Genomic DNA, 22,852 nt, shown 5'->3' with positions numbered 1-22,852 from the left:
AGAGCAGTTTGCTTTGGAAGAATTGATGTCAGAGGCAGTAGAGATGGGAGACCAGTCCAGATGATTGATGGCTGCTTGCAGACCATGCCACCCCATGCCAGTCAGCCTGAGTGAAATGCCAGACTCGTCGGCGCTGAGGAGGCTTTCTGAGAATGGCCAGAGAGATGTCCACTTTAACAAGCACATGATCAGAAGAACCGATTGAAGCAGAAGAAGAGCAGCAGACATTTGCAGGGAAGTTTGACATAACCAAGTCTACAAGAGCAGATACTCCATTGACTGAGATCCAGGTCGGGAAATTGACAGAATGTGTCAATCCTAATGAGTCGCAGAAGTCCTTTGCTGAGGCGCCATGGATGGTGAGAGAGGAACCCACACCCGACCAGCTGGCATGATGACAGTTGAAGTTGCCACATATGAGGAAGAGAGAGTTTGGATGAGTTGATATAAGTTGGTCCATGTTGTCCGACAGCGAATTGTAAATGGAGTCATCACTGTTTGGAGGACGGTACAGAACACATATGAACAAAAGATGGAAGCGGAGAGGACGCCGTAGCCAGAGGTACTCCTGGGGGTGAGGTGGAGAGAGGGCAGTGCAAGGAGAGTGAGGAAGAGAGTTTTTGATAAAGAAAGCCACCCCACCGCCAAGACGAGGCTCAGTCGATCATACCAGAGGAGGGAGTAACCAGGAAGAGATAAGAAAGGAATCAGAGACATCTTGAAGGAGGAAAGTTTCTGTTAAGCAGATCAAGTCTGGATTGTCAGAAGCAACCTGAATGGAGAGATCAATCAGGTTTGAGTGAAGGCCTCGGATGTTTGAGGTCCATACCGTTAATGAGGAGAGAGGGGAGCATCGGGTGCAGGACAGGGGAGGGAAGGAGTTGGGTCAGATGAAGGATGAGAGGGGGAGGTAGGGAGAGCAGTTGATAGTGTGTCAGAAATTACAGAAGAATTACAAGAAAGGGAAGGACGAGGAGGATGAAAGGTTTGATGGTGATGGGATGAGGCACAGTAAGGGGTTGTTTGAGGGGGGGGGGCAGAGGAAAGTAGAAGGTTGGGGGAGGTGCAGGTATGAGATAGAAGGGAGATGAAGTGGGGAGGAGGCAGCTTTGAGGAGGAGGGGGGATGGGGAAGAATTGGAGAGGGATGGTCGGGGGGGAGATTTAGAGGGGAGGCGTTGGGGGGGAGTTTTGAAGGGGATGGGCGAGTTTAGGAGGGGAGGGGCAATGGGGGAGTTTTGTTGGTGTGCCCCCCTCTCGTTCTGATGTTATTTTCGTTCTGTTGCATCCTGATCCATTCCAGCTCCTCCACAAGCATCGACACTGCATGCAAAAAAAAGCTTTTGCAGAATGATTTTGCAGAAGAGGAAAGATTTCATATCTGAAGCAATGATGGATTCCATGACTTTGCTGATAATTGGGAGAAAGCTGATTGGGCTGTAGTTGCTGGGATCTGTTTTTGCACCTTTTTTGTGCAACGCGGTGATGTTGGCTGATTTCCAAGCAGATGGCAGATGACCTTGAGCAAAAGAGAGGGTGAAGAGAACAGAGAGAGGGAGTGAAAGAGCGGAGGAACAGGATTTTATGACCCGTGGGCTGATGCCGTCAGGTCCAGTTGCAGAATCAGAGTCGAGGGTTGACAGAAACTTTTCCACCTTGTCAGGAGGAAAGGACACAGAGTCCAGGAGCAGCTGGGTACGACTGGGTACGGTGGGTACAGAGAGGGATGGGTTTGGGACACAAGAGGTTGGTCCATATTATCAGACAGCGAGATGTAGATGGAGTCATCACTGTTTGGTGGACGGTACAACACACATATGAACAAAAGGTGGGAGCGAAGGGGAAACCGTAGCCAAAGGTATTCCTGGGGGTGAGGTGGAGAGAGGGCAGTGAAGGGCGAGTGAGGAAGAGAGTTTTTTTAAATAAAGATAGCAACCCCACCTCCAGGACGAGGCTCAGGTCTATCATACTGGAGGAGGGAGTAACCTGGGAGAGATACCAAGGAATCAGAGACATCATGAAGGAGGAAAGTTTCTGTTAAGCAGATCACGTCTGGTTTGTCAGAAGCAACCTGTATGGAGAGATCAGTCAAGTTTAAGCGAAGGCCCCGGATGTTTGAGGTCCATACCGTTAATGAAGAGGAAGGGGGAGCATCGGATACAGAACAGGGGGGGACGGGTAGGGTAAGATGTGGAAGAGGAGGAAGTGGCAGGGAGAGCTGTTGAAGGTGTGTCAGAGATTTCAGAATATCTTGGAGAAAGGGAAGAATAGGGCGGACAAAAGGTTTGATGGTGATTGGGTGAGGCACAGTGAGGTGTTATTTGAGGAGAGGGAAGAGTGAGGCAGAAGGTTGGGGGAGATGAAGGTGAAAGTTGGAAGGGGGAAGAAGCGGGGAGGACGCTTTGAGGAGGAGGGGTGAGAGGGGAGTCTAGGAGGGGAGGAGCGAGGGAGAGTCTCGGAGGGGAGGGGTGTGGGGGGAGTTTAGGAGGCAAGGGGCAAGGGGGGAGATTTGAAAGGGATGGGTGATGGGGAAGATTTGGAGGGGAGGGGCTAGGGGGAAGATTTGAAAGAGATGGGTGATGGGGATGATTTGGAGGGGAGGGGCAAGGGGGTAGATTTGTAGGGAAGGGGTGATGGGGAGGTTTTGGAGGGGAGGGGTAAGCCCGCTTGGAGTTTGCAAAAAAGCACCAGAAGGACTCTCAGAATGGGAGAAACAAGATTCTGTGGGCTTTCATGTGTCTTTCACTGAGGAGAGGCTTCCGTCTGGCCACTCTGCCATAAAGCCCAGATCGGTGGAGTGTTGCAGTGATGGTTGTCCTTCTGGAAGTTTCTTCCATCTCCACACAGGATCTCTGGAGCTCAGCCAGAGTGACCATCGGGTTCTTGGTCACCTCTCTTACCAAGGCCATTCTCCCCCGATTGCTCAGTTTGGCAGGGGCGGCCAGCTCTAGGAAGAGTCCTGGTTGTTCCAAACTTCTTCCATTTAAGAATTATGGAGGCCACTGTGCTCTTGGGAACCTTCAATGCAGCAGAATTTTTTTTTGTAGGCTTCCCCCAGATCTGTGCCTCGACACAATTCTGTTTCTGAGCTCTGCAGGCAGTTCCTTCAACCTCATGGCTTGGTTTTTGCTCTGATATGCATTGTCAGCTGTGAGACCTTATAGAGACAGGTGTGTGCCTGTCCAAATCAAGTTCAATCAATTGAATTTACCACAGGTGGACTCCAATCAAGGTGTAGAAACATCTCAAAGATGATCAAGAGAAATGGGAGTCACCTGAGTTAAATTTCAGGTGTCATAGCAAAGGGTCTGAATACTTATGTAAATGTGATATTTCAGTTTGTTTTTTTTGATAAATTTGCAAAAGTTTCTGAAATCCTGTTTTCTCTTTGTCATTATAGGGTATTGAGTGCAGATTGATGAGGGAAAAAATGAATTTAAACGATTTCAGCAAAAGGCTGCAACATAACAAAATGTGAAAAAGGTGAAGGGGTCTGAATACTTTCTGAATGCACTGTATATACAGACTTGGCATTTAATATGGAATATTTTTTTTGTGGGGGTGAACTTACTTTTCAAGATGACTTTGAACCAAAAGTTCATTGGAATTATGTTGAAATTATTCTAGATTTTGTTAATGTGACCTTTAAAAGAAACAAAAACCACATTTCACATTTCAAAGCAAATAAATTGATACTTGAAAGTGATGTAAACTGATATCGAACTCAATTCACGGACAGTACTGTGTTAAACTTCTGTATGTTATCCAGAAGTATCTCTTTATTTTGCACATTAGCCAATTTTTTTTTCAACAAAAACAAAAGCTAAATTATGACTGGGATTACGGACAGTAAAATTACAGTCCAGTACTTCGTGTAACCCCCACGAGCATTCAGGAGAGCACGTACACGTCGAGGTTGACTCGTCACTGAAGGTCATGTGATTCCAGTGTCCTGGCTGCCATTGACGGTGCTCTCTGGCCCACTGCAATCGGCGCTGGCTGTGTTGTCTGGTCAGGCGTGGCTTTCTCACGGGACGCCTGGCACGATAGCCTGCTTGAACCAGTCGTTGGTTGACTAGCCTTCTGGATACAGGCACATTTGTCAGTTGCTGCCACTCAGCCCTAAGCCGATTAGCTGACTTGGTACGGCCATTGCAGACTAACCGGTGCAGCTGGTGATCATCTCTCCTTGTGGTTCTGCGTGGACGTCCTGGCCTCGGTATTGGAGTTGGGACACCCCTCTGAGCATTTCGTTTCAGGATCTTTGACACCTGACCTTGAGTGATGCTATACTGCCGAGCAATAGCACGCTGTTTCATGCCAGAATTTCGTAAAGCCACCACTCCATGACAAACAGCATTGTCAAGTTGACGGACCATCTCCAGAGGAAGCGGCAATAACTTTTGTAGACGTGCAGCTGCAGCAGTTGTTTTCCACTAATACAGAACGCAACAACCCTTATATACCCGATTGTGAAGCCAATCGTCAAATGTACCTGTCCTTACATTTTGTCATGCCACCTGTGATATAATCCTGTTATTGACTTCTTGCTGCGAAAGACAATCAGTGACATGGTTCTTTCAACAAAGACATCACCGAAGGGTAAAAGAAACTCACAAGATTGATACACTGAGTTCAGAAAGTAAACCCAAGTCAAGAAAAAAAAAATATTCCATATTAAATGCCAAGTCTGTATATACACTACTGGTCAAAAGTTTTAGAACACCTCAATTTTTCCAGTTTTTATTGAAATTTACACAGTTTAATGTCTCAATGTACTCTGAAATTAAGTATAGAACAAATAAACAATTGGAGATAAAAAGAAATCATAAAATCATTTTGTTTAACAAAATTTAATTTAAATTTTTGACTCAGCAAAGTAGCCACCTTTTGCAGACATAACCGCCGAACACACTCGTGGCATTCTTTCCGCAATGGAAATCAAATATTGTTCGGGAAGTTCATCCCAGCACTGTTGCAGCTCGAAGTCTTCTCTTCACAGTTGAAACTGAGGCTTGCTTACTCTGACCAGTGTTAAGCTGTGCTTGAAGCTGTTGTTCTGTGAGCCACCTATCACGCAAGTTGTTGACTCTCAGACAGAAACTAGTCTTCTGATTCTGTTGTGGCTTTGGGTCTGTCAGACCTCTTCCTGTAAGAGTTTTCTCCAGTTTCCAAGTGCCTTTTGATGGTGTAGGAAAGTGTACTCACTGACATCTTGGCTTTCTTTGCAATTTCTTTGCAATGATTCTATGATTTCTTTTTTATCTCCAATTGTTTATTTGTTCCATGCTTAATTTCAGAGTACATTGAGACATTAAACTGCATAAATTTCAATAAAAACCGGAAAAATTGAGGTGTTCTTAAACTTTTGACCGGTCGTGTATATATTATATATATACATTTTTATTTATGTATATATATATATATATATATATATATTTATATTTATATTTATATATATACATACATACATACATACAGTATGTGAGAGGACTTCCGGGAATAAATTTGCATATTTCACACACTTTTTCATTATTTTCTCCCCTATCTGTGTCTTCTCGCTTCCCCTTTTTACTTCCTCATTTATCAATTTTTTATGCATTCATGCTATTATTTACTTTTAATTTATTTTAAAGGTTATTTTCCTTTATCTGTTATCTTTGTTTCGCTTGTTATTTCTCCCTATTATTCCCCCTTTTTCCCCATTCCCCTTGACCTTAAAATCCTGAAGCCTGACCTTCTCATGTGGTGTCAAAATGAGTCATTATTACCCCACATTCTTCCTGAATTCTGACTCGACCCTCGCCCACATCCCTGTCCTCTTTTTCTTAGATGAAGAGTTACTGCCTGAAATGTAAGCTTTTCCTTGCTTCCCATGACGGTAAGCATACTTTTATCAACATTCGATTGATTCCATCCACTGTTCTATCCGTCTCACGACACAGATAGAGACCAGCGTTCCTCAGTCTGGACTAGTTCTTCTCCGAGCAATGATCAAAGCTAGTTCCTTTACTTTCTGATACTTGTTCACTGATGTGCATTCTCACTTTGCTCATGGTCTCACTGCATGAATCATTGTATCAGACACTTCATACTTGGCAAGAGTGTTAAAGATAAACTAAAATTATATTTCACAAACTGAGAATCTCTACCCATTGAAGCAGGCAGTCAAGTGGTCATACCTTCAACAATATTTTTGAAAGCAGAAGCTCTTCCGGCTTTTTTCAGGCCTACGGTCTGATTCGTCAAATTGTCTCTTTCCGTTGTTAGAAAATACAAAAGATGCACCATGAGCAGAAAATGCAACTTCCAAGTGAATTCCCTGGTAATTTCTGTGGACTATGGGTCCATGATTGACTGTGAAAGGCACATGACATTTCACAGCCAGGTAGGCCCACAAAAGTAATAAGTGGGTGCCTCCAGCGATCCATTTGATTTTGCTCTTCTGGAACCTTGTTTCAACCAATTTATGATCACACACGTGAACGTTGAATTTTTAATACACATTATTCAAAAAAAACTACACTGTATGTTTAATTGGACATTTGGTCACAAAACTTTCGTGGAACTAAATACGTACAATTCGTAAAACATTTAAATGTGCACCCCGTCTTTTGTTGGCTGAACATACAATTTACACACAACAGGGATAAAAGTTAGATTCTGACACATCCAGGACTGAAATATAATAAGCAAGCATATTGTACATGCATTCTGTATTTTTGGTCAGAATAGACAAACATTTTTTAACATAAATGACACCGCGAAGGTAAAACAGACAGCAAAGTTTTACAGCAAAATAATACAATGCGGGTTATGTTTCTGTTTCAAGAGTATGACGTCATTACACGGGCCAATGACGTCACTTAAAAAAAAGTCGATTTCCAACATTACCATTTTGAGTAATTTAAAAGATTTTTGTTTTTCGCAAAGCATTTGTAAGGAAATGGGATAACACATGGTGTGTAATCCTAAGGTCCTTGAAATACTTTTTGTACAGAAACAGAACTCACAGACTACGAGGTGGCCCACAAAATGAAGACGTTTACGATTGAACAGAGGCTGTCATAATTGCGTGGGCTACCCTGTATAAAACAAGTAAACAATAAAGTGTTTAGCCTGTTTCAAACGTTTGGAACAGTAATCAGTAAATGCTTTTCTTTCCTGCATTATAGTGTTCATCTGCCCATCACTCAAACACAACATTATATCGGATGCATATCACACAAACAGGCTTCATTTTCCTCCGGTTAATAAAAACATCAATTGTTTGCGGCCGAAACGTCTTAAAGAATGTGAAATATCTTGACCGAAGGCATCGGATGTCTGCGCCCGCTGAGCAAGCAGAGCGGCCTGGTAGCGAAGTCTGTAAATCCTGATCGGGGTTGCCTTCTTGGTGCGTATCGGAATCTAAGGGCTGTTCACCCAACTTGGCTTGGAGAGGTGGGCACTACCGGGTCTATTTGCCCATTTAAATGCCCCTGTAGTTGCCCCAAGCACCTTCGTGAGGCTACGGGGCGACCAACGCCACTCGGCTACCAGCGTGTCCTCGAGTCGTTTCGTTCACCTTCGTTCTATAAAACGTTCTCGACACAACAATTCGTACAGCTTCGCATTTATACAAATAAAATAAGGGAAAACATACATTTACAAATCGCAGTGTAATTTTTTTTTTCATCTCCCTGCAGTTTTTATCTCCCACGTCATAACTCTGAGGGTTTGCTGACTCTGCCCCTGTCAAATGTGATTTTAGGCTGATTGTTTCAGACGAAAATGCTGACAAATGCTTTCAAAATGGGATCTGATAGTGTAATACCCATTGCTTCAGGAAGTATTTCATATACTGTTAGTCCGTGGGCTGAGTAGGGTTTACATGCACCCCCCCCCCCCCCCCACAACTTAACTTCCCGGGTATGTCCATGTACCCCCCACCCTAGGGGTTAGGAAAAACCATGTTAACAGAAAAAAAAACTCATTCCCTCATAGTTTGACCTCTGGTGACCTCATTCGTGACCTCATTTGCATATAACACATATCATTGTAAAGAGTGTCCCAGGACAAACATTTTGAGGGGTCATATGCAACCATAGGATGACAAGGTAAAAAGTTATGGCCATTTGAATTTCGCCTACCCCTAATTTTCGGAAATCACTGACACAGGGGGGGGGGGGGGGGGTAACATCAAAATATGCGTGGGAGGTACCTTGGGAATGAGTTTTTTTTCTGTTAACATGGTTTTTCCTAACCCCTAGGGTGGGGGGTACATGGACATACCCGGGAAGTTAAGTTGTGGGGGGGGGGGGGGGGCGTGCATGTAAACCCTACTCAGCCCACGGACTATGTCAGTGCTTCGAAATAGTCAAGCCATGACTAGCCAGAAATTGACTAGGCCACATTGAGAACAAGTCTGGATAAGTTAAACCATTGTCCATGTAGAAAAGTGTGGCAATCCTTAAGCCTTCCCCAGGTAGCCAAAGAATATGGACTAACTTTGGTGAGACACCTTGCGAGCTGCACTGACTATACCTGGGTCGACAAGCCACAATGAACAGATAGTTCTTCATTACCTCTACCACCAAAGGTGGATGGAGGTTATGTTTTCATCCCTGCCTGTCCGTTTGTGAACAAAATATCTCAAAGTTGTGGACGGATTCAGACGAAATTTGGCAGAGCTGTAGCGTATGTGACAAGGACGAAATGACTAGATTTTGGTGAAGATCCGGATTCGGATTCGGCTACTAGAATTTTTAAAGTGATTCTTCACCATTGGGAGATTGGGCCAAAAACGATACATAGAAGGATATCTCAAAAAGTTGTGGAAAAGTTAGCCAGAAAATGCACTGAGGGTCCCGGTATCCAAGGTTCTACTGTTACTTTATATTCACTTGATGTTGATGAGAATCGTTGAGTGGCTCGGTGGTGGAGTGGGTAAAGCACTCATACGTGTGCGTTATATATTCCCCCGGCTACTTAGCAAAAAACATCCACATCCTGTAATTGAGTGATGACCTGTCCAGGATTAATTATCCCTACTTGTCGTGAGCACACTCGTGCACTGTAAAGAGTAGGGGCCTCTTCCTCCACCCTTACAATCCTTACTAGTCTATTGTAAATCTTATTTGTATTGCCTTGGGAAACATTCTGCTGAGTAGGGGTTGAGGGGAGAACGAGCGGAGAGGAAACAGGAAGGGAAGGAGGCTGGGAAATGGACAGGTATATAGATTAGAGAATTTCATCAGATTTATCGAATGCCTGATTCAATGATTATCTGGATCATCACCTGGGCACCATCCTTCATCGAGGTGTTGACCTTCATTCCCAGAACTTCTCTGAATGATGGGTCGACACCATTAGTTGGCAGTCGAGTAGAGAGAGAGAGAGGAGAAGAGAGAAGAAAGAAAAGAGAGATTGAAATGACAAAACCCCCTAAGGGGAGGCATGCAATCCAGAATTTAAAGTTTCAGTCTTAACAACGGTCACCAGTGAGCTGTGAACATTTCTGACTAACGCTGTGAATGTAAAGAAGCTCCTTGTTTAAGCCCAGCATCAGAAAAACTATGATATACTGTAGTGAAGTACACTTTTTATTAGGACAAATCGGTTTGTTTCAACCAATCCAATTGCCGATATGGAAACTTTAAACATATCCTTTTTTGCATTGCTCAAGATACACCACATGACCAAAAGTATGCGGACACCCCTTCTAATTAGTGGATTCGGCTATTTCAGCCACACCCATTGCTGACAGGAATATATATAATCAAGCACACAGCCATGCAATCTCCATAGACAAACATTGGCAGTGGGATGGGCCATACTGAAGAGCTCAGTGACTTTCAACGTGGCACCGTCATACGATGCCACCTTTTCAACCAGTCCATTCGTCAAATTTCTGCCCTGCTAGAGCTGCCTCGGTCAACTGTAAGTGTTGTTATTGCGAAGTGGAAACGTCTAGGAGCAACAACAGCTCAGCCGCGAAGTGGTAGACCGCACAAGCTCACAGAACAGGAGTGCTGAAGGGTGTAGCGCATAAAAATCGTCTATCCTCGGTTGCAACACTCACTACCGAGTTCCAAACTGCCTCTGGAAGCAACGTCAGCACAAGAACTGTTCGTCAGGAGCTTCATGAAATGGGTTTCCATGGCTGAGCAGCCGCACACAAGCCTAACATCACCATGCGCAATGCCAAGCATCGGCTAGAGTGGTGTAAAGCTCACCGCCATTGGGCTCTGGAGCAGTGGAAACGCGTTCTCTGTAGTGATGAATCACGCCTCACCATCTGGTAGTCGGACAGACAAATCTGGATTTGGCGGATGCCAGGAGAACGCTACCTGCCCGAATGCATAATGTCAACTGTAAAGTTTGGTGGAGGAGGAATAATGGTCTGGCGCTGTTTTTCATGGTTTGGGCTAGGCCCATTGGTTCCAGTGAAGGGAAATCTTAATGCTACAGCATACAATGACATTCTAGACGATTGTGTGCTTCCAACTTTGTGGCAAGAGTTTGGGGAAGGCCCTTTCCTGTTTCAGCATGACAATGCCCCCATGCACAAGGCGAAGTCCATACAGAAATGGTTTGTCGAGATCGGTGTGGAAGAACTTGACTGGCCTGCACAGAGCCCTGACCTCAACCACACTGAACACCTTTGGGATGAATTGGAACGGCGACTGCGAGCCAGACCTAATCGCCCAAAATCATTGCTCGACCTCACCAATGCTCTTGTGATTGAATGGAAGCAAATCCCCGCAGCAGTGTTGCAACATCTAGTGGGAATCCTTCCCAGAAGAGTGGAGGCTGTTACAGCAGCAAAAGGGGGACCAACTCCATATTAATGCTCATGATTTTGGAATGAGGTGTGTGATGTTTGGGTGTCCACATAATTTTGGCCATGTAGTGTACATGTTGCTAGGCCAATCGTATGACAATTTACCTTCTAAGTACTATTTGCTCTCGATACATATATTCTGTGTTGCCATTATATTGCTGTGCGCTTCAATGAGACACGTCGGCCTGAATATTATAGAAAAGGAAATAAATTTTAAAATAATTTGCTCCACACAAGTTCTTTGACTTCATCAATCTCTTTTCATGACACTTTGGCACCTTACATAAAATTAAACTGAAGAGGTTTTGGTATCAAATTGATGGCCCTTTTTGAGACCCAAGAATGGGCTAATTTGCAAATACTGTATTTAAAATTGTTTTCGGTCCATGACCCTTAACAAGTGAGATCCTCTGTTTTAAGAAAGAATATAAGACATTGCACTCACTCTACAGGAATGACATAACAATTATCTCACATTATATTAATACCAGATGTTTGCTTATGATCAAAGTTTTACCCTTACCAAGTTTTTGTAAACAAAAAAAAACCTTTACTTATTTACTTACAATCATCAAAGGTCAGAATAAAGGCAATAGAGACCTAAGTAAGACTGCACATCCTTTACTATCTGTCTGTCCTTTCTTCGGGCTTGCTCTGTCCCTGATCTCATGACATTCCTCTATTTCAGTATAACCTCTCATTACCGCGAATAGCTTCACTTCTCATTCTCACAAAAGCCTAATCTCATTCCGTCTTGAATTGTTACCTCCGCCACCAAAGATGGATGGAGGTTGTTTTCACTCCTGTTTGTTTGTGAATGTGAACAGGATATCTCAAAACGTTGTGGATGGATTCGGATGAAATTTGGTGGAGAGGTTGGATATGTGACAAGGGCAATTGATTCGATTTTGGTGAAGATGCGAATATGGATCCGGATACGAGAATTTTTTAAATTTCGAAATGATTCTTCACCATTGAGAGATAGGGCTAAAAACTATAAATAACAAGATGTTTCAAAAAGTAATGGACTGATTATGACAAAACTTGGTTGGATGAGTTGGGTAGGTGACAAGAACAAGCAGATTCGATTTTGGTTCAGGTCCGAATCCAGATTCGGAACTATCAATGGGATAGAAACTATAAACTGTTCACCATGGCAGAGGTTTGCTCTCTACCGAGTGACGTTCTAGTTCATTCATTTATTCCCCCGCTGGCCTCTCCTTTTGACCATCAATGTTGTACAATCTCTTGCAGAATTTTCAAGAAGTTTCTCACCTCTTTTATAAATCAGTTTCCTGTGACCCACACCATAATTGTGAACTCAGGCTTTTAATGTTCTCTAAGCTGCTTGGTCTAAGAAACCAAGAGCGATGCTTATAAAACTCCTCCAATAAATTTCATCACCTGTGAGCTGTAAAGAGGAACGTACTTCATTGTGCCGGATGAATCCTATTCATGTAGCCACATGGTTACCGGGGTTTAATCGGCGGTGAGAGCTTCAAGTCCAGCTCTTTCACGGTGCCCCACGAGGACATGTACTGTTTTCACTTGACAAGGACCCCAATGGAATGGAACAAATCAACTGACATCCAATCCAATCGAGTATGACTCCTAGGAATGCTGTGCTGAGACACCCTTCCAGTAATCGAGTATCTCGTGTAGGTCTTCTCCACGTGCCCGCTGTACCTTCTCCTTCAGCGCATGCCCGGCACCTTTCGACACCACCTGTGCACCACATTCAAATCGGCAACAATATATTTTCATTTATTAAAAATCCAAGGAACATTTAGGAATAACATCATCAATTTTCATTATCCTAGACAAAATGAAATTATTGCTTGTGATGAAATTTCAATATGAACATGATGCAGGTATTTCTTTTCTATGGAACTTCAGCAATTGCTTCGCTGAACTCCGAAAGGCTTATGACTCAAGACATCTTTTTTCCATTCAACACCTTTTCATATTCTCTCAACTCTACAGAATATACGTCTCCTTTACTGTAATTCTTTGTAATTAAAAAAATCTGTTTTCAATTTATTTCTTGTTATTTGTTAACTTATTTATACAATGCGTAGGGAAATGTGTATGATGGTCCAACTCAGTTGATAGTAATGTGGGTGTCATCGGCCTTGAAATATAATCCATAAAATGTTTTCATGATTCTGGGCACACACAGCAAAGCATCCTTAAGCTTGCCAGACATCCCCTGAAGGCAACATGTAAGAGAGTGCTGTGCTTTCTTGTTTTTCCACTGCTTTCAAAGACTTCATGGCATCTTTTGAAAAGTGTCAATGAAAGTCTTTCTGTGCTCTGGTTAAATGCATGTTATTGAATGGAGACAAATGAACTGGATGAGGAATAACTGCCGGTTTGAAGAACGCCTCTGGGGTTGTCATGCCGGTTTCACAAGCACACAAATGAAATGCAGCAACTTGAGAAAGAAAGTGCTCAATTGAAGATCGCAATGGAGACATGACACAAAAAATAGCCTCAGTTCAACCTGAGTCATCATGGCTAAGCAAAGCGACACCATTTCATTAGACTTTGTGATGCAATGGTTAAAGCGTCTGCTCTGAGTCTGGGAGGTTGGCAGTTCAACCCTAATTATAACCAAGTTATAACAATTTTTTTTCAATGCTACGTGCAGCTTCCTTGCTTTATTTTCAGGATTTGAAAACGGATATAGCATTACCAAACAGCCATCAATTGGCAGCCATTGTACAGGCTGCATGGGCCTAATGGCCTTCTTCTACATTGGAAGTTTCTTGTAAAAGAACTTGTATGGGAAACTCAAGATCCAATCTCCTTGCACCATTGGGGGATTTATGTAAACTTTATTGAACCAGGGAACTTTGTCCGTTTGGGAAGCAGTCCAATTGAAAGCTTTGAAACTCTATATTCTCTGGGTACCGCTCTGTCAATCCTCTTTTAAAGCTGTTCTGAAAGTTTTGACTCTTTCATAGCTCACACAATAGTAAATCTGTGCTGTCAAACCTGCTCAGCTATCAGTACAGTTTTTTTTAGTGTAATCAAGCAATTTTTGAGTGATTGAATGTTTAATGTAATGCAGGTATTCCATCTATTATTTGGCCGAGCGAAGCAAGGTCGAGGCCGTTTACTCCTGAAACATGAAACTCCATGCAATCCATGTCTACAAAAAAACCGACTTTTTGGAACGCCGGCCACATTTTGCATCCAATCATCATGTAACTTTGTTAAAATGTTCTTCATGGGTAGGCTCTCTGATGTTGAAAGTTTTGTGTCAATTGCTCAAGCAGTTGTGGAGAAAACAAATTTAAAAGTGAATAAAGTTGAAAAACAGAGGGTAGAAGAAACAAATTCAATTTATACATACAGTCACGTGAAAAAGTAAGTACACCCCATGTAAAGTTTTGACTTTTTCAACATATTTCAACATACAGCTATTTGATCTTCATTTCAACAATATTGATAGATAAAGATGATCTAATATAACAAATATCATGAAACATTTACATTTTGTAGTCCATTGTATAATTTAAATAAACATAAATGCAAATTTCACATGTGGAAAAAGTAAGTACACCCTCCGCTCAAATAGGTTGTATTGCCCCCTTTGGCAGAAACAACCTCAAGTAGGCGTTTCTTATAACTGTCTACCAGTCTCTGACATCGACTGGGAGAAAATTTTGCCCTCTCCTCCATGCAGAATTCTTTCAGCTGTACGATGTTTGAGGGGTTTCTTGCATGCACAGCTCGTTTCAAATCCCCCCATAACATCTCGATGGGATTTAGATCCGGGCTTTGACTTGGCCATTCCAGAGCCCTCCATTTTTTTCTTTTCAGGCATTCCTTGGTGGATTTACTGGTATGTTTAGGGTCATTGTCATGTAGCAAGGTCCACCTTCGGTTGAGCTTCAACTTTCCAACAGATGGCCTCACAGTATCCTCAAGTACCCTCTGGTACAATGAAGAATTCATAGTGGATTCTATGATGGTGAGCTGCCCAGGCCCTGATGCAGCAAAGCTGCCCCAAACCATAATATTTCCACCACCATGCTTTACAGTTGGTATCAGGTTCTTGTGGTCAAATGCTGTCTTTGGTTTTCACCAAACATGTCTTCTAGTACTGTGGCCAAATAGCTCTACCTTTGACTCATCTGTCCAGAGCACATTGTTCCAGAAGTGCTGGTCTTTGCCTAGGTGTTCATTGGCAAGCTTTATTCTTGCCCTGATGTTCTTTCTGGACAGCAAAGGTTTCCTCCTGGCACACCTCCCATGTAGATCGAATTTGTGCAGCCTCTTTCTAATGGTAGACTCGTGCACTTTGACATCAACAGTGGCAAGAGCTACCTGTAGGTCCCGTGATGACATTCTGGGGTTCTTAGAGACTTCTTTCAGCATATTGCGGTCTGCTCTCGGGCTGAACGTGCTGGGGCGGCCTGGCCTGAATAAGTTGGCAGTTGTTTGGAATCTTCTCCACTTGTAGATGATCTTCCGGACAGTCGAATGATTGATTTCAAATTGTTTGGAGATCTTTTTAAATCCCTTCCCAGACTCGTAGGCATCTATAACCTTCTTTCTGAAGGTCTCAGAGAGCTCTTTTGATCTAGGCATGGTGACACCGCACACTTCAACGACAAAGAGCAAACCAAACTAAATGTCTGAGGTGTAAATAAGACAGGTTCCTCCAAGATCCTCTCTAACGATGTTCTAATCATTTACACCTGAGCTGGTGCACCTGATTCTAATTTTAGGTATTTGAAGTAGTGATAAATGTAGGGGTGTACTTACTTTTTCGACATGCAAAATTTGCATTGATGTTTATTTAAATTATACAATGGACTACAAAATGTAAATGTTTCATGATATTTGTTATATTATATCACCTTTATCTATCAATATTGTTGAAATGAAGATGAAATAGCTGTATGTTGAAATATGTTGAAAAAGTCAAAACTTTACATGGGGTGTACTTACTTTTTCACGTGACTGTACATATACGAGGCTAATGCTGTCTGTGTATCTCTGTCCCACATTGAAACGCTCCTCAGAGAGAAAGAATGTTAAGTAAAGGCTGCTTCAAATTAATCCAAACCTATGGGAAAGTTGAAATTTTAAAAATCAGACAAACCATTGAATCCGGGTGGTGTATAGGCAACAGACCGCTGTGTCCATCACTCCCTAAAATAAAAGTCTTTGCTGTTGAGAAATATATATATATATATATATATATATATATATATATATATATATACAAATACATATATATAAACCTCCCATTTTTTTTTTGCTTTTTCTACCTGTGCAACAATAAAAGTCTTCCTATTTTTTTCTTTTATTGCATGGTATTTTTACAAAAGCCTTTTGCTAGTCCAATATACATATAAAAGCCAGTTTGTTTTTGGACTATGTATGTGCCAATGGACTGCCTTTGCCCCATTGGATGGTCAGCTCGCCTGACTCCACCCACAATCTAACATTTCTAACCTCAAAAATAATTAAGCAGCATAGGCCTTGGGTGTCAGTCAACGGCCTGGTGCAATTGTAATTGTCACAGGTATATACTCACGATGTAATATGACCCTACTGCAAAGCCGCAATGAGCCGGCGAAGCCAAAGCCTCTTGCCACTATTTTACCCATCACCATGGCATCGGTAGGTTAGGTAGTTGGTAGTAGGTAGGTGTAGTAGGTACAGTACCTCGTTCAAAATGACACCATTTGCATTCTGGATGAGATTAAAACTTATAAAATATCCTTCTTGATTAATTCGGTGAATTCCGTCTCAACTTCAGATATTTCTGGCCGTGAAAAGCTATCCCCTACGGCCACGAGATTTCTAAAAAATAATTCTTCGTCAATTTTAGAATATTTGACGCTGTTTTCAGCCTCAGAAACGTGGTAAGAAGCTTTTTTGAAATATTTTTTCAAATGCTCGAATCTCATTGGTTCCAGTGTTTGGTGACGATTTTCGATGAAGACAACCAGGGCCCGTGCGGGCCCGGGGAATGAGGTTGATCTTAAAGTATTTTAATTAAAAATTAGAGGTGCATAAGATTGTGAATCAAACAAAGACGGGTGAAACAAACTCCTATTCAACTTTTTCTCAATTTTTTATGCATACTTCCGCATCCGGAAGATGGCGGCCTCCATGGAGCGATTTGGTTTTTGAAATATTTTTTCAAATGCTCGAATCTCATTGGTTCCGGTGTTTGGTGACGATTTTCGTTGAAGATAACCAGGGCCCATGCGGGCCCGGGGAACGAGGTTGATCTTAAAGTATTTTAATTACAAATTAGAGGTGCATAAGATTGTGAATCAAAAAAGACGGGTGAAACAAACTCCTATTGAACTTTTTCTCAATTTTTAATGCATACTTCCGCATCCGCAAGACGGCGGCCTCCATTGAGTGATTTGGTGCGTCAAAGCTTGGAATTCTCAAAGGATCCAGCAAAATCTGGTTTTTCAACATAATACGTACGCGTTCATTGACAACACCGGCTTCGCCGGCTACTAGTACCCGACTGCAAAGCCGCAATAAGCCGGCGAAGCCAAAGCCTCTTGCCACTATTTTACCCATCACTATGGCATCAGTAGGTTAGGTAGTTGGTAGTAGGTAGGTGTAGTAGGTACCGTACCTGGTAAGACTTGGTAAAAGAGAAGAGCAGACAGTCCTCCCCAATACCTACATACAATAAATGTCACAAGAAGCTTAAGGAAGTATCTATACGATGTGCTAGCTTAGGGCCTATTTTAAGAAATTTTAACTGGGCTTAATATACGTTTTCACAGTATGTGTGTAGTCTTCTAACTTCAGTCGCTGTCAGGACTGGTTCTCTCCGGGCACTGCGGCTTCCTCCACCAGAAGAAGTTAGCTTGCAGTAAGATCAGTGCCGACAGATCAGACGATAGCGCCGTTTCAACGGCAATGTGTGACTGTCGTTAATCAAACTGTGTCGATGGCGCTGATTGGCTGACCGAAGCTGATCGCTGATTGGTCAGCTCACAAAATTTCGCAAATTCAGACCTAAAATGACACCATTTGCATTCTGGATGAGATTAAAATTGATAAAATTTACTTCTTGATTAATTTGGTGAATTCCGTCTCAACTTCGGATATTTCCGGGTGTGAAAAACGATCCCCTTCGGCCGCGAGATTTCTAAAAAATAATTATTCGTCAATTTTAGAATATTTGACGCCGTTTTCACCCTCCGAAACGCGTAATAAGCTTTTTTGAAATATTTTTTCAAATGCTTGAATCTCATTGGTTCCGGTGTTTGCTGACGATTTTCGTTGAAGATAACGAGGTTGGTCTTAAAGTATTTTAGTTACAAATTAGAGGTGCATTAGATTGTGAATCAAACAAAGACGGGTGAAACAAACTCCTATTGAACTTTTTCGCAATTTTTTTATGCATACTTCCGCATCTGGAAGATGGCGGCCTCCGTTGAGTGATTTGGTTTTTGAAATATTTTTTCAAATGCTCGAATCTCATTGATTCCGGTGTTTGGTGACGATTTTCGTTGAAGATAACCAGGCCCGTGCGGGCCGAGGTTGGTCTTAAAGTATTTTAATTACAAATTAGAGGTGCATAAGATTGTGAATCAAACAAAGACAGGTGAAACAAACTCCTATTGAACTTTTTTCAATTTGTTATGCATACTTCCGCATCCGCAAGATGGCGGCCTCCATTGAGCGATTTGGTGCGTCAAAGCTTCGAAATTCTCAAGCCAAGGGATCCAGCAAAATCTGGCTTTTCAACATAATACGTTCGCGTTCATTGACAACACCGGCTTCGCCGGGTATTATCTATGCAAGTAAGCAGTATGCATGTTTTCGCTTCATGTATGTACATGGGGGTTTAAAAAATTATTTTCGGGATCAATCGTGGCAGGTTGCAATGACGTCTATTGTCTATACACTGCCAAACTAAAGGGGTGAGCAATTTGTGCATTAAATGAAGGTTTTTGTGTGTAATTTCAGCTTTAGCCAGACTTTACAAGGCTTAATAGTGTGAAAACACAGAAGGGGTTTTGGCTTTCCTTCATTTATGTAATTAAAATAAAGAGATGAGCAATTTGCTCGATTTTTGTTGTTATTACCTCCGCCACCAAAGGTGGATGGAGGTTATATTTTCACCCCTGGCTGTTTGTTTGTTTGTTTGTTAACAAAATATCTAAAAATGTTATGGACGGATTCGGACGTAATTTGGCAAGGATGGAGTGTATGTAACAAGGACGAAATGATTAGATTTTGGTGAAGATTCCTACATCTTGCACCCTACATCACCCTACATCTGGGCATCTGACACCCTACATCATCCACGCCACTACATTTGGCAAATTTGGCATTTAACAATGGATGGAGGTCCTCAATGCCAAACAGGAAATTAGAGCTGTCTCCCTCGACATATCACGTGCCTTCGACACGGTCTGGCACCCCGCTCTGCTCACCAAACTCTCCTCCTTTGGTATCCATGGAAATCTCCACGCATGGCTGGCGGACTTCCTCTCTAGTCGTCGTCAACGTGTGGCCCTGAATGGGTTTCTCTCATCTCCTCTTCCTGTTCAGGCTGGAGTTCCCCAAGGCAGTGTTATGGGCCCCGTGCTTTTTCTGGTCTTCATCAATGATCTCTCTGACTCTCTTGAAAATCCTCTCTATCTCTTTGCTGATGACTCCACTCTCTGCCGCTCCATTCCTCTTCCCTCAGATCGGCAGTCTGCAGCCTCCTCTCTCTCTGAAGACTTGGACAAAATCACAGACTGGTCAAACAAGTGGAACATGTCTTTCAATCCTGACAAATCTCACACTCTTACTATGTCTCTCCGAAAAGATCGACTGGACAACCCTCCCATCTACTTTCTCAACAATCCTCTCCAAGAAGTTCTGTCGCTCAAGCTTTTGGGTCTCACTATCTGCCATGATCTTTCTTGGGAAAACCACATTTCCAAGCTGGCCTGCAAAGCCAGTCGCCGACTGGGCATCCTCCGTCGTGCGAAGTCCTTCCTCGGCACACCTGAGCTCCTCACCACATACAAGGCTTTCATCCGCAGCTCAATGGAATACTGTTCTCCCCTATGGGCCGGTGCTCCTGCCTCACACCTAGCTCGGCTTCACGCTGTTGAAACCAAAGCTTTCAGAATTATTGGAATCTCCCGCGATGAAGCTATCTCTGAGGGCCTTTCACTCACTCACCGCAGGCAGGTAGGTGGTCTTTCTGTCTTCTACCGACTCCTCTCCGGCCTTGCACCCCCAGCTCTCTCTGTGCTCTGTCCCCCAAATATTCCTACAGGTCGCACAAGATCTGCCAGCAACCCTCTGATGGTTAAACTGCCGAAATCTCGGCTCTCTGCTCACCTTCACTCTTTCATTCCTCTTTTCTCCCGCCTCTGGAACAAACTCCCTCACTCCCTTCAATCCCACTCCTCCCTCCAGGTCTTTAAAACAGCTGTTCACCACCATCTCTTATCTTCCCCCATCCAAAACCTTGATCTTTTCTACCCCCGCTAATTCACCCCAGATCCACCTTGTTTGAAATTCCAACTTCTTTCCTGGAAGTCCTGGCAGTGTCCATATGTTTTATACCTCTCCCACCGCCCCCTTCCCATGCCCCCCCCCCCCCAAGCCCTCGCCCTCTCTCAGATCTCTCGATGTCTCCATGTCTCTCGATCCCTGCTCTCAAATGTTGTGTTTGTGTCCTTCCCCCTCTCTCCCCATCTTGTCTACCGCTCCCGATGTTATGTTTTATGTGTCGGTTTGTCTTTCTGTGTGATTAATGTTCGCTCTTTCACGAGCCTCGATCTTGTATACAAAAAAAATAAAAATAAAAAATAAAAATAAAATAAAATAAAATAGATTTACTTCTTCATGCAGCTGTATGAATCAAACAGGCACCCCTTTATATGAACTTTTCTAGAGCATTACTTGGTTCGTCCTAAGAACACAAGGGTAGTCCAGCATGCACACAAGATTTTTTTCAATGCCCCTTATTTTGTATTGTTTGGCATTTTCTCCAAGCGATGGAATGTCCATTCTTTTCTATACTTTGCCACATGGCACATACCCTGTATAAAGGGGACTTTTCTATGCCCCTGGCATTTTTCCCTAGAATATATGTGTATTTATATATAATTTAATTTTAAAGCAAAAACTATCGCACTTAGGTGGAATTTGTTTGGAAAGCCATTAACTAGACCGATTGGCCGATGTATATTCCAAGTTTTAGATAGTTTCAATGTATAGGCCTTGAGATATGAGCGCAACACATTTTGGGCGGACGGACGGACCGACGGACAGACACCAACATTAATTCGAGGGTTTTCTTAATAAAACCCAAGTATGCATAAATGGACGTTGCTGAAATTTGGAACATATTACCTCAACGTACAAAGCATTTACTTCTGAAACTTGCAGCCAATTTCGTCCAGTTGACGCCGAGAAACGTATTTTCAGTCGCCATGTTAAAGCTGCATGCAGAGAAACGATCCCGTGTATAAAAGAAGGGGCGCTTCATGCCTCCCTTTGATAACAGAAGGAGACATTGAAAAGTTGGTGTCTATGCTATATAGTGGTGTCTTGGACTCTACCGAGAGAATATCACCTCCTTATTGTTGTAGTTTTGAATATGGCGTCTGTTGAGGTAATGTGTGTGTGATTGTCCATAACGTAAACTGTGCGTTTTGTTGACAAATTTCTCCCCCACCGTGAATCATCTAGAGGGAAAATCTCATTTCTTGAACTGAATTATAATATATTGCCAATAATTAATCGGACGTAATTTATAACTGTGTGTGTATGGTAATCCTCTGAGTTGTGTTGAGTTTTGTGCGCCATCATATTTGATGGTCTTTTCCCCTTGTAAGATATGAAGGTTTGGGCCTCAGCCGAGGTTACACAACATGGTCAATGATGGTTATGGAGGCCTATTACTAGTTACTAGCCGAAACCCGTGGAACATCCACGGAAGGGAGGATGTGGTGTATGGATAGAGTGTACCATTATGGATGGCATCGGGGATTTGCTTGTCCGAGTAAGAGTTAGGAAGAAACATGAGAATGAAGAGTGCGTATATGAACAACGATCGCCGACACCGGCACAAATGCATGCTCTGGATTGTCCACTCAGTGGACGGCTTGCTTCGCCTTCGCCTGTCCAATCAGCGGACGGCTTGCTTCGCCTTCGCCCAGCAGACGCCAATACGATGGCGTCGTAAGATGGCGTCGTATCGGCAGTTAATCGGATGCTTTTGGGCCCCAACGTCGGCTAATTCAGATTTTTCGAGTATGTCTGTATGTGATAAACAAAGAGCGCGGTTCGTAGATCGTAAATCCATTAGTGCCGTGGGCATCGGGTCACTGGGTGCGGCGTAAAAGGGATAACAAAGTCGAGTCCTTACGCTATTATTATATAGATTATTATCTGACAAACGGTTCCTTTACATGGAGACATTAGCCTATTTGGTGTTGATTACACAAGAGTCCTTATACACTCACACACACTCACACACAAGTTATCTACAGTGCATGCTAATTAACACACATAAAGACACACACACACACACACACATATACAGACACACACACATTTACACACATACAGACACACTCACATGCATACAGTCACACACACACACACTCATATACATGCAGACAAACACACACACACACACACACACACACACTCACATACAGACACACACACACACACATACACTCACACACAAACAGAAACACACACACACACACATACACTCACACACAAACACACACACATACAGACACACTCACACAGCTATACAGACACACACACACACACACACACACACACACACATACAGACACACACACACATACACTCACACATATACAGACACACACACACACACAAACACATACAGACACACACACACTCACACACATACCGACACATACAGACACACACACACACACACATACAGACACACATACATAGACACACACACATACACTCACACACATACAGACACACACACACACAAACACACACATAGACATATACACACATA

The 22,852-nt window shown here is 42.8% G+C and overlaps 1 protein-coding gene across 1 annotated transcript in view; it reads right to left on the bottom strand.

Moving 5' to 3' along the window:
- Nucleotides 1-12,213: 12,213 nt before the first annotated feature.
- The window catches only part of LOC137438943 (protein phosphatase 1 regulatory subunit 29-like), a 120,006-nt gene continuing 109,367 nt past the window's right edge, over nucleotides 12,214-22,852 (bottom strand). Inside the window, exon 6 of the mRNA XM_068134437.2 lies at nucleotides 12,214-12,549. Within this exon, the coding sequence (XP_067990538.2) occupies nucleotides 12,436-12,549 (114 nt within the window). The 3' untranslated portion in view covers nucleotides 12,214-12,435. The remainder of the gene's footprint in view (nucleotides 12,550-22,852) is intronic.

The sequence above is a fragment of the Myxine glutinosa genome, chromosome 13 (genome assembly GCF_964187855.1).
Source record: "Myxine glutinosa chromosome 13, kmMyxGlut1.1, whole genome shotgun sequence".
NCBI lineage: Eukaryota > Metazoa > Chordata > Myxini > Myxiniformes > Myxinidae > Myxine > Myxine glutinosa.
Note: the sequence above shows the minus strand (reverse complement) of the source record. Positions and strands in the feature narration are given on the sequence as shown.